At 41.2% G+C, this 14,650-nt stretch overlaps 1 protein-coding gene across 8 annotated transcripts in view; it reads right to left on the reverse strand.

Annotated features, from left to right (window-relative positions):
• The window catches only part of ERC1 (ELKS/RAB6-interacting/CAST family member 1), a 274,951-nt gene that overhangs the window by 68,981 nt on the left and 191,320 nt on the right, over positions 1-14,650 (reverse strand). For all 8 annotated transcript variants that reach the window (XM_084809321.1, XM_084809326.1, XM_084809327.1 and 5 more), the window contains one exon: positions 11,126-11,270. In XM_084809321.1, the coding sequence (XP_084665447.1) occupies positions 11,126-11,270 (145 nt within the window). The remainder of the gene's footprint in view (positions 1-11,125; positions 11,271-14,650) is intronic.

Consider the following 14,650-nt stretch of genomic DNA (forward strand, 5'->3'; position numbering starts at 1 on the left):
GTCAGTGGCCCTTCTCTGTGACCCCTGCCAAAGGAAGTGAGGCGTGTGGCTACTAGGAGGAGGGCTTTTTCTGCTTTGGCACCCTGGCTCTGGAATGAGCTCCCTAGTGAGGTTTGCCTGGCACCTACATTGTATTCCTTTCGGCGCCAGGTGAAGACCTTTTTATTTTCCCAAGCATTTTGGCATTTTAGCTTTCTAGACTTTTAACTTTGCTGTTTTAAATCTGTATTTTAAACTCCTGCACTGCTGCTAGGTTTTACTGTGGTTGTATTGTTATATTGTGGTTTTAATGTTCTATATATTTTAAATTGTTTTATTGTGTGCTGTGTGGTTTTAATTTTTGTGAACCGCCCAGAGAGTTTCGGCTATTGAGCAGTATAGAAATGAAATGAATAAACAAACAAACAAACAAACCCACCCAAACATGTGTATCCCTGTCTGGGTTCGGACGACACGATAACCCACAATGGGCTTAACTAATTGTTTGTTATCGTGTTGTCTGTCAGGAATTTTTAAATCCACGATTTTGGGTTATTTGGCCAAAATAAGCCACTCTGCTAACCCACGGTCCGCAGTAAGGGTTATTTAACCCACTGTGGGTTATTGTGTTGTCTGATGCTCAGTGTGGCTTATTCTGATTGCCCACAAGTTTCCTGGCAAGAGCAGTCAAAACTGTTGTGGCCGCTCTGCTCCAGCCTGCAGAGCTCTTTTTCTGAGATCTGATAAGCAGCCTAGGGACAACTGCAGCTAAACAAGCACAGCCTTCCCTGATACTGCACTACAGTTACAAAATGACAGCTTTCCTCTAGTGCAATGACAGCCTCGGGCTATCACACTACCCTGTTGTAGTGAAGTTATACAATGATAGGCTTCCCTGATTGCTACTTTGAAAGTGTGCAACTTGGGAAATAGGGGAATAGAGAAAGAACTGCTCCCTTTTCCATGAAGAAGTACAATTCCGCAATAATCCACTACAGCATCTAGAGGTTCCCTGTGAAGGCACCCCACCTGTGCACTTTCGCCCCATTCCAGCAAACTGTCAGGGAGTTACAGCTCCCACCCTCTTTTTCCTTCTCTGGTCACTTTTCCCTGAAGAAGCAAAATGGCTGTGTGTGTGTGTGTGTGGATTCGCAACTGCACTTTTGCACAATTTCACTTTTGCGCAATTTTGCTTTAGCGCTAAAGTGCTATAGCGAACAGAAGTGATGCTGCCAACAAGGGTGTGTGTGTGTGTGTGTGTGTGTGTGTGAAATGCGCAACTCCGCTGTAACGCTAAAGCGCTTTGAGACAATAAAAGCTTCCTGTCAGCAGTGGGTATGGGGAGGCGTTGCGCAATTTTGCTTTAGAGCTTCAGCGAACAGAAACGGCTCTGCCAGCAATGTCTGGGAGGGTGTGTGTGTGTGTGAAATGCAAAACTCCTTTACTGTTGTGGATTTTGGACAATAAAGGTGTCTATACCAGCAATGGCTATGGGGGGAAATGTGCAATTGAGGGTTTTGTCCCGATCCTGCAACCTCCCCAAGGGTTTGTTTATGCCACTCCCTTTTTGTTGCACCTGGGATGTTACCTCCTCTAGGGTAATTTTGCAAGGTTTTGATGGTTCATCAGGTGCTTCCCAACTAGGAGAGGCTGCATGTGAAGTTTAGTCCTGATCCTGCAAACCTCCAAGGTATTATAGCTGCCACCCCCTTTTTAGGGCACATGGGATTTCTGCTCCTTTGTGAGTAATTGTGCAGGGTTTTTATGGTGCGTTGGGTGCTTCCTGACTAGGGGAGGCTGTGTGTGAAGTTTGGTCCTGATACTACGAACTTCCAAGGTGTTATAGCTGCCACCACCACCTTTTTGGTCAACACGGGATTTCCTCTCCTTTTTGAGTAATCGTGCAGGTTTCTATGGTGTGACAGGTGCCTCCCAACTAAGGGAGGCTGTGTATGAAGTTTGGTCCCGATCCTGCAAACTTCCAGTGCTTTAGATCCACGATCCACCATCCCCTTGTTGGGGTGATGCTGGAAGTGCTGAATTGAGCCCTGTACTTCACCCCATACCTCCCCCCTCTCATTGGGATATTGTGGAAGGTTAAAACAGGATGCTGTAATGTTGTCAATGGGTGAAACAGCACCACTGCTCGGGCGGGGGAACTGCAGCGGGATGGGGGGGGATGACTGAGATTGTGCACAGTAGTTTAATAAGCTACTCATGATAGTTTATTAGACCAGTCATGTGGCACGGCATTGTGAACTATTTCAAAAATAAGCAACTGTGAGTAGCTTATTAAGCCACCATGGCTTAAAGTGATTTCCGAACATGGCTCCTATTGCTAATCAGCAGTCCTACTGACCAGGAGCACTTCCATCTTGTCTGGATTAAGCTTCAAAATGTTAGCTCACAAATTGTGGTAACTGTAATTAGATCTGATAGGGTACAGAGCAGCATTTGGCCAGCTGTGGCACCCACGTTGTAGAACTCCTTCCCTCAGCAGGTCATACTTGCCCCCTTATTTCACTAGGAAGTGAAAAACTTTTTATTTGAAATACTTTATTTACTGTACCCTGTTGAATGTATACATTTGATTTAAGTTTGTATTGATTTCTGTATATATATTTTAAAGTTGCAAGTTGCCTTGAGTATTGAAATATTTGAAAAGCAATTTAATTTATAAATAATATACAAATACTACGTACAATTTATATTGCTTCATAACAGGACAGCTTTTCAATTCTCACATTGTTCTTTTGTTTGTCAGCATTTTACTGGCTTCATACGCTCCACATTGTACACTATCATAAGTACTGTTGAAGCATCACATCAGTTACTTTATTGTGAAATGTGCAGAGGTGTCACGAAGAATGACACCTCAACACCGAGTATTGGTTGGAACATGCACGTTTCATTTCTGTTACATTCCTGTAGGGATTGTGGGCCACTTAAATTAACCTATTCCTGTAAACTTAAGGAGAGGAATGGACTTCAGAAAATCTCTGGTGAAAAATACCCACTGACTTTGGCAGCTACTCTTTGTATGGATTAGCTGAACTGTTGAAAAATAGGTTGGCCTTGGCCACTGACACAGTTGCTTCCAGGTGTCCTTTCCACTACTTTCCTGGCAAAATTCCAGCAACTTCATTGAAAACCTGAGGCTGCTGGTGAGAAAGCATAGGCTAACAGAGCATAGGCGCTGCTTAATCCACATCGTCTGACAGACAAATCTTTTTGAACATGACAGAAGCAGACAGTAAGGTACTTTTCAGTGAAGTTGTCTCCACCTGTAAGTTCAATTGTCATAAAGAATTAAAACAATGGAGTTATCTTCTTTGCCATCAACATCACTCATATTTGGCATTATGTGCTGAATCCCTTCTTATCATTGCTGATGAAAGTAAGCCACAAGAAGTGTTGTACTTTGAAGGTTGGGGTAATCAATATACGCTTCAGCGAGTGCGAGATTCCTTCAAGCTGTGGCTGCTCAACCCCTGTCCAAAACACACACCCCTGAAGTTGATTCTTCAGCAAGCTACTGTTCTGTTTGTAACCTTCTCTTCCTAGGGAAGGTTTGCTTCATTGCTCTAAGAGTTCTTTGAATGTCAACAAACATGTAGATAGGAGCTTTGGTCTGGGGTAATCAATTCATACAGAATGCAGAGCATTCATACTTGCAAGACTTACTCCAGGGCAGATTTTTGAAAATTCCACTTCAAAGTAGATTGTGTCCATGTAAAGCAGGAGTCCACGATTCTCTGACATATGTACTCTTATACTGGAATTTTTACTCTGATTTGAGATGTTGTATAATTTATCCTCTTCTGACTAACTTCCCATGGCATCCAGATGAAAGGCTGGTCATCATTTGTTTTTTGGATGTCCTGCATATCACCAAACAGGTGGCTAATTTCTTTCTAATTGCCATTCGAACAAGAGCTCAGCTGATTGACTGTATAAGCTAAATTGAAAAACATTATATTTGTCTTTGTATTTTAACATGAACAGGTCTAAACGATCATAATGAAGAGTAAGAGATAGGAGCTTTCATCCTGAAGAGTTTGTGATGGGAAATCGCAGAAATCCAAATCATGAAAGCATCACAGGAAAGTCTACCTCTCCATGGCTTCTATTAATTCCAGAATGTGTCCCTCTTCATACTTATAGCAGAGCTCAACTATGACTTCTAATCCAAGTGTAGTGGTTTACACTCATCGGAACATCTGGGCTTTGTTAGACAGCCTTCAGCATTGTTCCCTGAAGTGGTCCTATCCACCCTTCCAACCCCAAATGAAGGGTCCTCCCAACCACTATTCCATCATGAACCAGATGAGACAACAAGCTGCCTGTGGGGGCAGTTAAAGTGGGCCAGAATATATGGTGACAGTTGCACCTCATCCTTTCAGTGATACAAGAAATACAGCATGAAAACTGACAACCAATCTGGAACAGGCAGCTCAATTTACCGGAATGGCCTGGTGAATGCTAAACGCTTTGTTACGAATTCATCTCTTTATTAAAACTCATTCCTGCAGCTACATGCCTAGAAACTTTAAATTAAAACAACACTAATGCCATATCTTGTTTCTGTAATATTCTCCTCATCCAAGCTTAAACACAAATGCACACACAAATTAAAGAAGCAGAATGTCTTTGGCAGGACTCTCCCTCTCTCTTTAACAGTAACCAATTTGCTAGTTGAGTGGGCGGGAATGTGATACTGTGTGAGGAATGCAAATATGAATGTGAAGGAGAGACTCATCACAGAATACTACAAAATATGTAGTCGTTCCTTGGTAGCTGAATCTAACTTACCCAATTATTTATATTAATTTTGACAACTGAAATTCTAAAACAGACCCTGCAGAGGCCGGTCACGTTATTAATTTCTTTCTACAGTGATTATGGCTATAATGTCTGGCCTAGCCCCAGCACCCTGTGGGCCCTAAGGCTTTAGAGTCAGAATCTGATTCACAGTTAGAGCAGGAAGACTGGGAATGCAGTTCAGTTATAGGAAGCTTGGGGCCTGGGAGCTTAGCTTTCCATCTGATAGCAGGCTGAAGGAGGATGATACTCCCTATCAGCCACAGCTGCAAGATGTGGCCTCGAAGGAGGCCTCTGATTTCGCCTGGGAATGCGAAAACCATGCAGGAGGAAGACTCTGCAGGGGAGGGGCCTCACTGGTGTCACCCAGGTTACAACACCAACTGAAAAGGGCAGAACAGAGACACTCCCTTGGATGTAGTGATCGTTTATGGGCCAGATTCCCTGCAGGAGAGATCGGCAGAAGGGAATATTTAGCAGCCCCTCCTCTGTATTTAAGCCGGTGCTCAGGTGGAAGAGCCTTTGCTGAGAACGTCTTCTTAATTGCTTGGAATACTTTCTTGCCTGGACTTATTGTGAGTCTGCAACTTGTCTGCCTTGAATCTTGTGTCGTTAAGACTCTGACTTGCAATTTATTGCTGGGACTCTGATTCTGTATGAATTCTAGTCTTGGGACTGCCTCTTGAACAAAGCAATGTGCTGATAGCCTCTGCCTAGGCTATTTGATTTACTGGGGATTATAAACACTGCAAGCTCTGCCACAAGCTCTGGAAAGTTGATCTGTGTAACCTGTAACCTAATCAATCTGCAATAAAAAGCTTCTCTGTGATCTGTGTTAAATTGCCAGAGAGTGTCAGAAAGCCGAACCTGACATATAAGTGCTGTGCTTTGACCAATCTGGCACAGTGCAGATATTATGATGCCCAATCCCCTAACTATGGTGGACTAGTGAACTTCTTCCCCACTTTCATGTTCAGAGCTAATCTTGGTGCAGTGTTATGTTTGGAGACTTTGAATTAATACGTTTGAATTAATAAGTTTGAAGCATGAGTTCCATGATCAAAGCCATATAGTGATTCATTATGCTCCACCCCCTGCCCACTAGAAAAGACAAACTTCAAAGACTCATATAGCACGGCAAGGAGATCTTTCAACTAAATTAAACCTTATTAGAACACTACCACAGAATAAGGCATGTGGGATTAGACCAATGGTCCATTTAGATTAGCATTCTGTCTTCTAACGGTGTGTCTTCTTCTGTCTTCTGTGTTCATCCAGACATTACAGGGCAGTTCACAAGCAGCATATTCTGATGATGTCAGTCCTTCTGCTAGCCCCTATCATCAGGTAGCCCAAAGTTTACCAATTCCAAATACTGTATTTTTGCCTATTATGTCTACTGAAGGATATTATTATCTCATTTATTTATTACAAAACTATACAAGCTGCTTTTCAGTCCTGAGACTTTCAGAGTGGTGTATAATTTAAAAGCATTAAACCAAACAATGATTTCAAAACTAGCAGTACCAGCATAATCTCAATAAAAACTATTAAAATGCTTTGGTTTTTAATATTTTAACCAGTTTCCACTCTGAGAGGGCATGCCCTCAGCTATGGTTGCTATATTTCCTTAAGGATCTTTGGGAAGAGATTATCAGATTGGTGAGGCATGAGTTCCCCTTTACAGAGCAAAACTGACTCTTCAACATGGCTTGTTTTATACCTACTTAACGGGGAACAGAAGTTATAGAAAGGTCCACATTTCCCAGAATTCATAATGGAAAAGTTGATGTTATATTGGTTACCTAGCAATCATCTGGGATATAGGCTGAATTGCTTCAAAGATAAATTTACTTCTGTGCTTGCACAGTGAATATCAAAATGATCTAACCCTGATATCAGCGTTAACATGGAGATTTGGGGGAAATTCCATTTGACTTCTTGGTGAACTAATTGAGTTAAAGACTGATTAGGTGACATGAAGCTGAATTTGAGAGAGCAGCATAGTATCTTTTATAAGTTCTAGACTGTATGGGCTTAGACCATCTGAATTCAAGGCCCTATTGCCAGAGCTGGGACAGTTCTTGCAAGTTACCTGCTGTGCCACAGCTGTGTGGCTGAAGGCAAAGAAAAAACATTCTTTAACAAAATGAGAGCTTTGTCCTTTGTGACCAGCATCCAAAAGTGCAAGAACATCCATCACAGGAGTTACAGAGGTGATCAGTCCCAAACAAGTATCTCCTGCTGCTGCCCTTGTGGTGGTAAGGGAAATAAATGGGGCAGTGCCCCTCCTGCCCCTTGGAGTATGCATGTAGAATTAGAGTCTTATGGGGGCAAAAATGCCTGCTGACTAGTTCTAGAAGACTCTGGGGCTTCCAAATGTGGAAATGTTAGAGACCATGAAGACTGGTTATAACACTGCATACAAGTGTTTTTCTGTTTGAGAGACTGCGGAGCCATTTGATATTCTGTATAATGATATGCATTTAATGAAAATGGATAAATATATTCTGAGAAGGGAACATACTTCTGTCAAATTTCAGTTGATGCCAACAGCTATGTTAGACAATACAGGCTGTCTCAGATTCCATACAAGTCACGCATCTGCTACTGCAGGGATAATGAAATTGAGGATCTGCCTCACTATTTACTTGTTTGTCCACTGGTGCAGGCTATAAAGGGAAAAGTATCTTGTTGACATTTTAGAGGTATGTACTAACTCTGTCCCTCAATTATTAAAAAATTATTTTGGTGTTTAATAACTATTTAAAGGTAGTGAGAAAAATTGCCACATTTTTATTGGAGTTAGCCAAATCTTGACTGGAGTTTTTTTTTTTAAGGAAAAATGCTATTCATTTTACTACAGATAGGTATTTTAAAGGTATTTTAAAAGTTGTCTATTATCTGCGGTTGGTTTTAACTTTTTAAAGCTAACTTTTTAAGCTAATGGCTAAAACAAGAAAAACTGAACAATGATGGTACACTAGCTAATAAGATGATAGGGGACTTGTCGGAAAAGTGCAGACCAGAGGACTTTATAAGAGATGGTATTCAGAGATGATTTTTTAAAAATTAAGAATCCTATGCCTACCAGACAGTGTCTTGGGGGCGGCGCAGGGGCATTGGGTAGTTCAGTTTCCTGGCTCTGAGCCAGGAAATCGTGCTCCCCACCCCCTCCCTGCCAGTGCGGAGAGAACCATACTGGCTACCTCTCCGCACCCAGAAAATGGAGCATGGAGAAAGGGAAAAGAGGGTATTCCCAGGGGAGGGGAGGGAAGGAGACTGGGACACTGGCGGTACATTTCCTATGGCTGTCCCAGCCTTCTTCCCTCCCCCTCTGAGTCTACTAGATGGGCAAAATCGCCCGTCTAGCAGAAATGCAGGTTGGCTGGAGTGCAGAACCGCTGCTCTCCTCGTGGCTTGCATTGGATTCTTGGCAGCCTTTGAGTGTGGAGGCTGCTGACTATCTGGATAGGATTGCACCATTAGTGGAAATTCTAAACCTCTGGGATGAAAACCTAACAAACTTCTGAAAACAGCTTTATTCCAGGAAGCCTTCCTCGACTGACCAGCCATGGTTTTATTGTTACTCTGTTTTTTTAAATAATACTTTTTAATATGATGTTTTACTTCTTTTATCTTGATATCCTTTATTGTTAATCACTGTGGAATCTGTTTAGATGTGGAGTGGTATATTAATGTTGTAAATAAACAAAATAAATAAATGCATAACAGACTATCTACAAGGCTTTTGTCTTGTACACCAAGGTGCCAGATAATACATTCTTGTAATACTAGAATTTTTTCCCCTTCTCATATTGTTGATGATGGATATCAAATGCCAAATGTCAAGAAGGATTTGATCAGCATGATGAAATGGGAATATGTATTTTACATTAAAGTGTGTTTCAAAGGCTTTTGTTGGTGTATGGCCATCTTGCTGCAAAGTGACAGTATTTATGACTCTCCCAGTAAAGCTGAATATTACAAATTGTAAAGTTGATTTCTGACCTGCTTTAATGTTGGTTTTAACTATCGGAAAAAGATCTTAATTGTGCAAACATTAAACATTTTAGTTCAACATTAAATGTTAAGTGAAAAACCACTGCTACCAGAGCACCAGTGCTTCAGAAGAAATCTTTGGTAGAAAGGGTCTTTGGCTCCAATTTGCTGCCCTTGGCAACGTAATAATTTAGTCATAACGGCAGTGAATGTGAAGCAAACGGTGGTGGTGGTGATGGCTTGGGGTCAACAGTGGCTGTCCAAACATGGCAGCTGTTGCTAACTTTCTGGCAAAGTAATAAGTTAAAAAATACTGGCACAGGAATTACCTAGTTAAAGCTCATTGAGAGTGGCTTAAGTGACTTCTACAATTCTCTGAATAGAGATTTTCCCTTCTAGCATTTCTCTAAAGTTTGTATTAGCAGGAGAAAGAAGAAAAAGACCAACGTTCTCCTAAGCTGCCACTACGGAGGCAATGGGGTAGCTTCTTTCCTGAAAATAAAAACTCTTGCAAAATAAGATAAATTAAAATATTTTCCTTCTATAAGTGGACATTTTATATTATTTACAAAGATTATTTATAGTGAATCGTCACAGTCTTCCTTTAGAAAAAACAACCCTAATTTAAAATGCAACTGAAGACTCTGAATGAAGTACATGAACTTTTCTGAAGGTAAGCCTTGTTGCCTGCTAGTTTAGGCCAGCATCTTAAATATAGGACCACACATGCAGCCATCTCATATTATCTTGTGGGGTGTTTACCAGAAAATAATGTAGGCTTCCTACCAGTGCTTGCTTACACCACTATGGAAATTAAGCAGCTATCCTTCCAGGCACTATTTTACACATATTATCTTAATGTCCCCTGACAGACCTGAGACAATTTCGTACCCTACAACATTTCCAATAGTTTTGGACTTCAATATATTTAGTAATTAAAAACATTCATATGACAGAATTATGGAGGGTTTATTAATTAATTATATTAGGATTTATATCCCATTGAATTTACAGAAGTTTAAAGGTGGCTCACAATGAATAAACACAATAAAACATCAAAACATCAAAAAACCATGATAAAAACAGTAGCAGGCAGCATAGGTTCAATAAAATACAAAACTTGAAGCCAGTAAATAAATAAATAAATAAATAAATATTTAAAAAATCATAAATCAGGAGGGGCAGGTATATTAAAAAGGTTAAATCAGATGCCATTAAAAGACTAAGAGAAGAGGATGGATTTGCCTGGCATGGAAAAGATGGTGATACAGGTGCCAGACACATCCGCTTAAGAAAGGAATGCCATAATTTGGGCGCCACCACTTAAAGGACTTTCCAATGGCCATCTGCCTAATGTTAGAAAGGAAGAGCACTTGGAGATGGGCTTGGATGAAGATCTTAATTGCTGGGTAGGTACACGTGGAGAGAGGCGATATTTGAAAAAGGACAAGACCAGTACCTTAAATTCAGCCCCCAAACAAACCGATAGCCAATGTAGCTCTTTAGAGACTGACATAATATGCTCAGTGGCAAGTCCTTGTTAAAAGTCTGACCGCCACTTCCAGAACCAGGTGAAGTTTTCAGATGCTTTTCAAGGGCACCCCACAAACAATGCATTTCAGTGATCTAGCCTGGATGTTAGAGCATGGATCACTGTGGCAAGATCATCTCTTTCCAAAAAGGGGTGCTGCTGGTGCACTAGCTAAAGGTGGTGAAAAACACTGCTAGCTGCTGTCAGCCAACATATCCGATCGGTGCTGGATTAAGCAGTACCCCCAAGCAGTTATGGGCCTTAATGTGCAGTGTCACCCCATCTAGAACAGGCTGAATACTATTTGTCTGGTTTGACAGGTGATTTACCTACAGCACTTCTGTCTCATCTCAATTCAGTTTCAGTTTATTATCCTTATACAGCCCATACTGCCACCTGTTCAGGATGTGCTTAGTATCACAGTAAAATAAAATGATCAACATTTATTAAGTCTACAACTTACTTAGCCCTTGCAAATAACTATCTATGGGGAATAATCCCTGACCCCACCAGAAACTCAAAGAAGAGCATCTCAACCCTTCGTGCTTTCTCTTCCTGAGAAAGCCAGAGAGCATGTGAACATGCAGCCTCCATACCTGGAGAAAACATATCCAAATGCTAAGGTAGTTTTGGGGAAGGCAGTCTGTGAGAAGGTAGGTGTTGATGGAAGGAGTAGTCAGTGGGCATTTACCACAGGCAAGCTACAAAATGCATGGCTGATTCACTCATATTAAATCATACAAACCAAATTAACCATCAAGCCCAGCAGTGCCACGCCTAATATTTTTGTACCTGTTGCTTTAGCTGTTGCACCAAGCGGTCTTTCTCTCGTTTTAGTGCAGCTACTTCATCTTGGGTTTTTTTCTTGGAGGACGACAGCTCCAGCAGAGCAATGTTGGCATCTTTTTCACTAATGGCAGCTAGAAGGGCTTCTTGTCTGAAAAAACAAAATGTGAATGGCTTTATCACATTTATGTTCATCAACATATAATGGTACCTTTTCATGTTTGTAACTTACTGCTAACACTGCCCTGCTCTCCTTATTTTTTTCCCCTAGTCTTCATATGAGCATTACGTGGCTAGATCTGAGGGTTGCTGCCATTTTCTTTTCAACACAATGTCCCAGAGTGATGTAATGCCGGGGGCATTGTGGGAAATTAAAATGGTAGCAACTCCCAGATCCAGCACTCATTGGAGTGTGTCTGGTGCTGTTTGCCACTACTGCTATGTAAGCCACCAGGGGCCTCTGTGACACAGAAAGGGCCCACCAGAGGGGACTTTGTGCTGAGAGCCCCCCCCAAACTAGCTCAGGGGACCTTCTTTTGTGCAAGTTAAAAGGCCTGCTGCTTGTACTACTTTCTTCACTAGAACCAAGCTACAGTCTCATCCCCCCGTATTTCATAATATCCACCCCTATCCTAACTCAAAACAGGTAGTATAGATGTATGTATTCTGTATTAAAATTGAAAACAGTCCTCTGTTATGGTGCCAACTGAAGATACTTCAAATTGCATTGTGTTTAAAGACTACAATGATAAGTTTCTAGGCCAGAAGGGAAAAAAGATCTCCACAATAAAGAGAATGATGTAGTCACATGTCTGAAATCTATTTCCACCATCTCTATAGAAACTCCATAAATATATTAAAATCAAATAAAAATAAATCAATATTTGCTTTCCCATACATACAATGTTTGAACCTCCTCCTATTCCCAAGATTCTCAGACTATACAATCACTGCTCATGGCAAAGATTAATGTAAGAGATAATGAATACATTAAAAAAAATCTCCACCCAAGTACTTAGTCACTGCAGCCCTAATACTTATGATTCAGGCCTACTTTTGTTATTGTTTTATATGATCATAGACCTACAGTATACAATGTTTTAAGCAACCTTTAAAGGTTGCTCATCTTTTCCAGATCTGAGCCTGGAGGTTGTGAGCTGCTAGTGTAGTTCTCTTGCTAAGTACTACCTTCCATCAAAGGATGCTGGCTCAAAGGTGATATGCTACTGAAAGACCAGCTTCATGGGGGCCCTCCTGAACTGTTTCAATTCCAGCTGGTCATTATGAGAACTACTATTTAACTTTAATTTCCAGAGGGTACCCATGTTAGTCTACTACAACAAAGGACCTTGCAGCACCTTAAAGACTAACGGATTTACTCTGGCACAAGCTTTCATGGACTATAGTCCACTTCATCAGATGCACAGTTTTATGAGGAGTCTTGGGTTTTTAGTAAAGCATGCAGTGTGTTTCCTGGGAAACTTGTCGTGCTAGCAAACACTTTTGACATTGCACAAACATTGGTTTCTACAAAATAAATAGCATTAGTGGCTGGACACCAGTCCACCAGCTGGATCATCATCTCTGTTAAGTTTTTCAGCTAGCTGGTCCTCTAATGACTGCTTGTGGCTCCTGTGTGGAGAGGCTTGCAGTTATAGCAGATGTCCAGTAGGAAAAGCATTGTTAAGCTGCTAAATTTGCCCCATCTGTTGCAGGACTAAGAGGCAAACAGCCATCTCTCCTTCTCTTGCTAAAGAAATAACACCATGCTGAAATTTAAAAAAAGTAAGGTGACACCTTTCTTAGCTTGATGGAATACCTAACAATATTTCATGGCAGTCAAATATTCAGCTAACAATATTTGACCACTGAGTTGACCAGCGTGTCAGCAATAAGCCAGCCTGAACTTGGGAGACATCATAACTGACTAAATAGTGTACTATTTCTCCAAGTGTGGATCCTTATACAGCCAAAACAGCACTGTCCACACACATGGAGGAGGTATCAGTAGGCTTGGGGTTTGCAGAAGTACAAAAAATCTTCAAACCCCTCCCCATAAGGGGAAGGGACCCCAAAAGAGCTCAATAGGGATGATGAATGTTCAGTGGGCAAGGAATGCTGACTGACTGTATGGAGAAAAATGGAAAACTGGGGTGGGGAAGGAAAGAGGGGGAATGGAATGGAGCATCCTGGAAGATGGGATGCCTGATTGGTACCTTGAATGGGAATTCTCCATACTGCAACATTTTGTTACAGGTCCTACTCAGACATTCTAACATGTTACATATGGCCTGGTAGCTGCACTATTCAAACCTGATCTTTCAGAGCAATATTTGACATTTAATGTATTAATCTGATCTCAGCCTAGATTTCTAGTTCATTCTAATAACACTGGGATGGGGGACATGTGGCCCTCTAGTTACTGGTGGGCGGGACCACAACTCCCATCAGCCCTAGGCATCATAGCCACTGGTGAAGGATGATTGCAGTTGCACTCCAACAACATTTGGAGAGCCACACATTCCCATCCCTGTAATAACAACTGCTGAAAGCATCGCTACCCAGAGTGTGTACATTTCCCTTGCTGCCCCTCAGTTGTGGAATGACCTGCCAGTTGAAATGTCCTGCTGACTTCTTTGAAGGTTTTTAAGTGGGAATTAAAGACTCTTATTATTCCAGCAGGCCTTCCCTTTTTAGAACTCTCATTTCCCTTTGTTGACTGTTATATACTGTTTTTATGCTGTGTTGTTTTTATTATTAAATTTTTTGTTAAATTGTTTTAAACTTTGTATGCCGCTTAGAATATTTGTATATAGGCAGGTTATAAATGGAGGAAATCATCATCGTCATCGTCATCATCCTGATCCTGCTTGGTATTTTTCTCATCATTCCAAGTGTAATCAGTAGCTCATAACTATTTCTATACCTGAGGTTCTTGATTACCAGATCTACATTTAAAGTAACATCCATATTACATATAAAAAGTCACTGTTTATCTATACATAACACTTGAGGCCAACTCACACATGCATACGTATCAGGGAGGGTCTATAGCTCAGTCGTAAGGCACCTGCTTTGCACACAGAAGGCTCCAGGTCCAATCCTGGGTATCTCCAGGTAGAGCTGGAAAAAGTCCTGCCTGAAATCCTGGAGAGCTGCTGCCAGTCAGTGTTGACAATACTGGGCTTGACTGACCAATGGTGACTCAGTATAAGGCAGCTTCCATGCTGCTATCATTTGATATGTTATCGCTTGATGATTTGCAGTTGAAAGTATGAAATGATGCCATTGAAAAGCACTGTGTTTGAGGTGGCATTAAGGGATATGAAAACTCTGTGGTATTTGATCCATGATGGCTGTTTCACAGATGCAAGAAATCAATTAAAGCTGCTGTCATCATGTGATGACTGATGAACAAGCATTAGGTTTTCAGATTTGGAAAGATGTTGCATATTATTTCTATTTTCATCATGTTTTATTAGTTATTGTAAGCTGCTTTGAGTGCCATTTCTAGTAGAAAGGTGGGGATCA

The sequence above is a fragment of the Heloderma suspectum genome, chromosome 7 (genome assembly GCF_057233095.1).
Source record: "Heloderma suspectum isolate Gila_16-S chromosome 7, 16-S_ref, whole genome shotgun sequence".
NCBI classification, from domain to species: Eukaryota; Metazoa; Chordata; class Lepidosauria; order Squamata; family Helodermatidae; genus Heloderma; species Heloderma suspectum.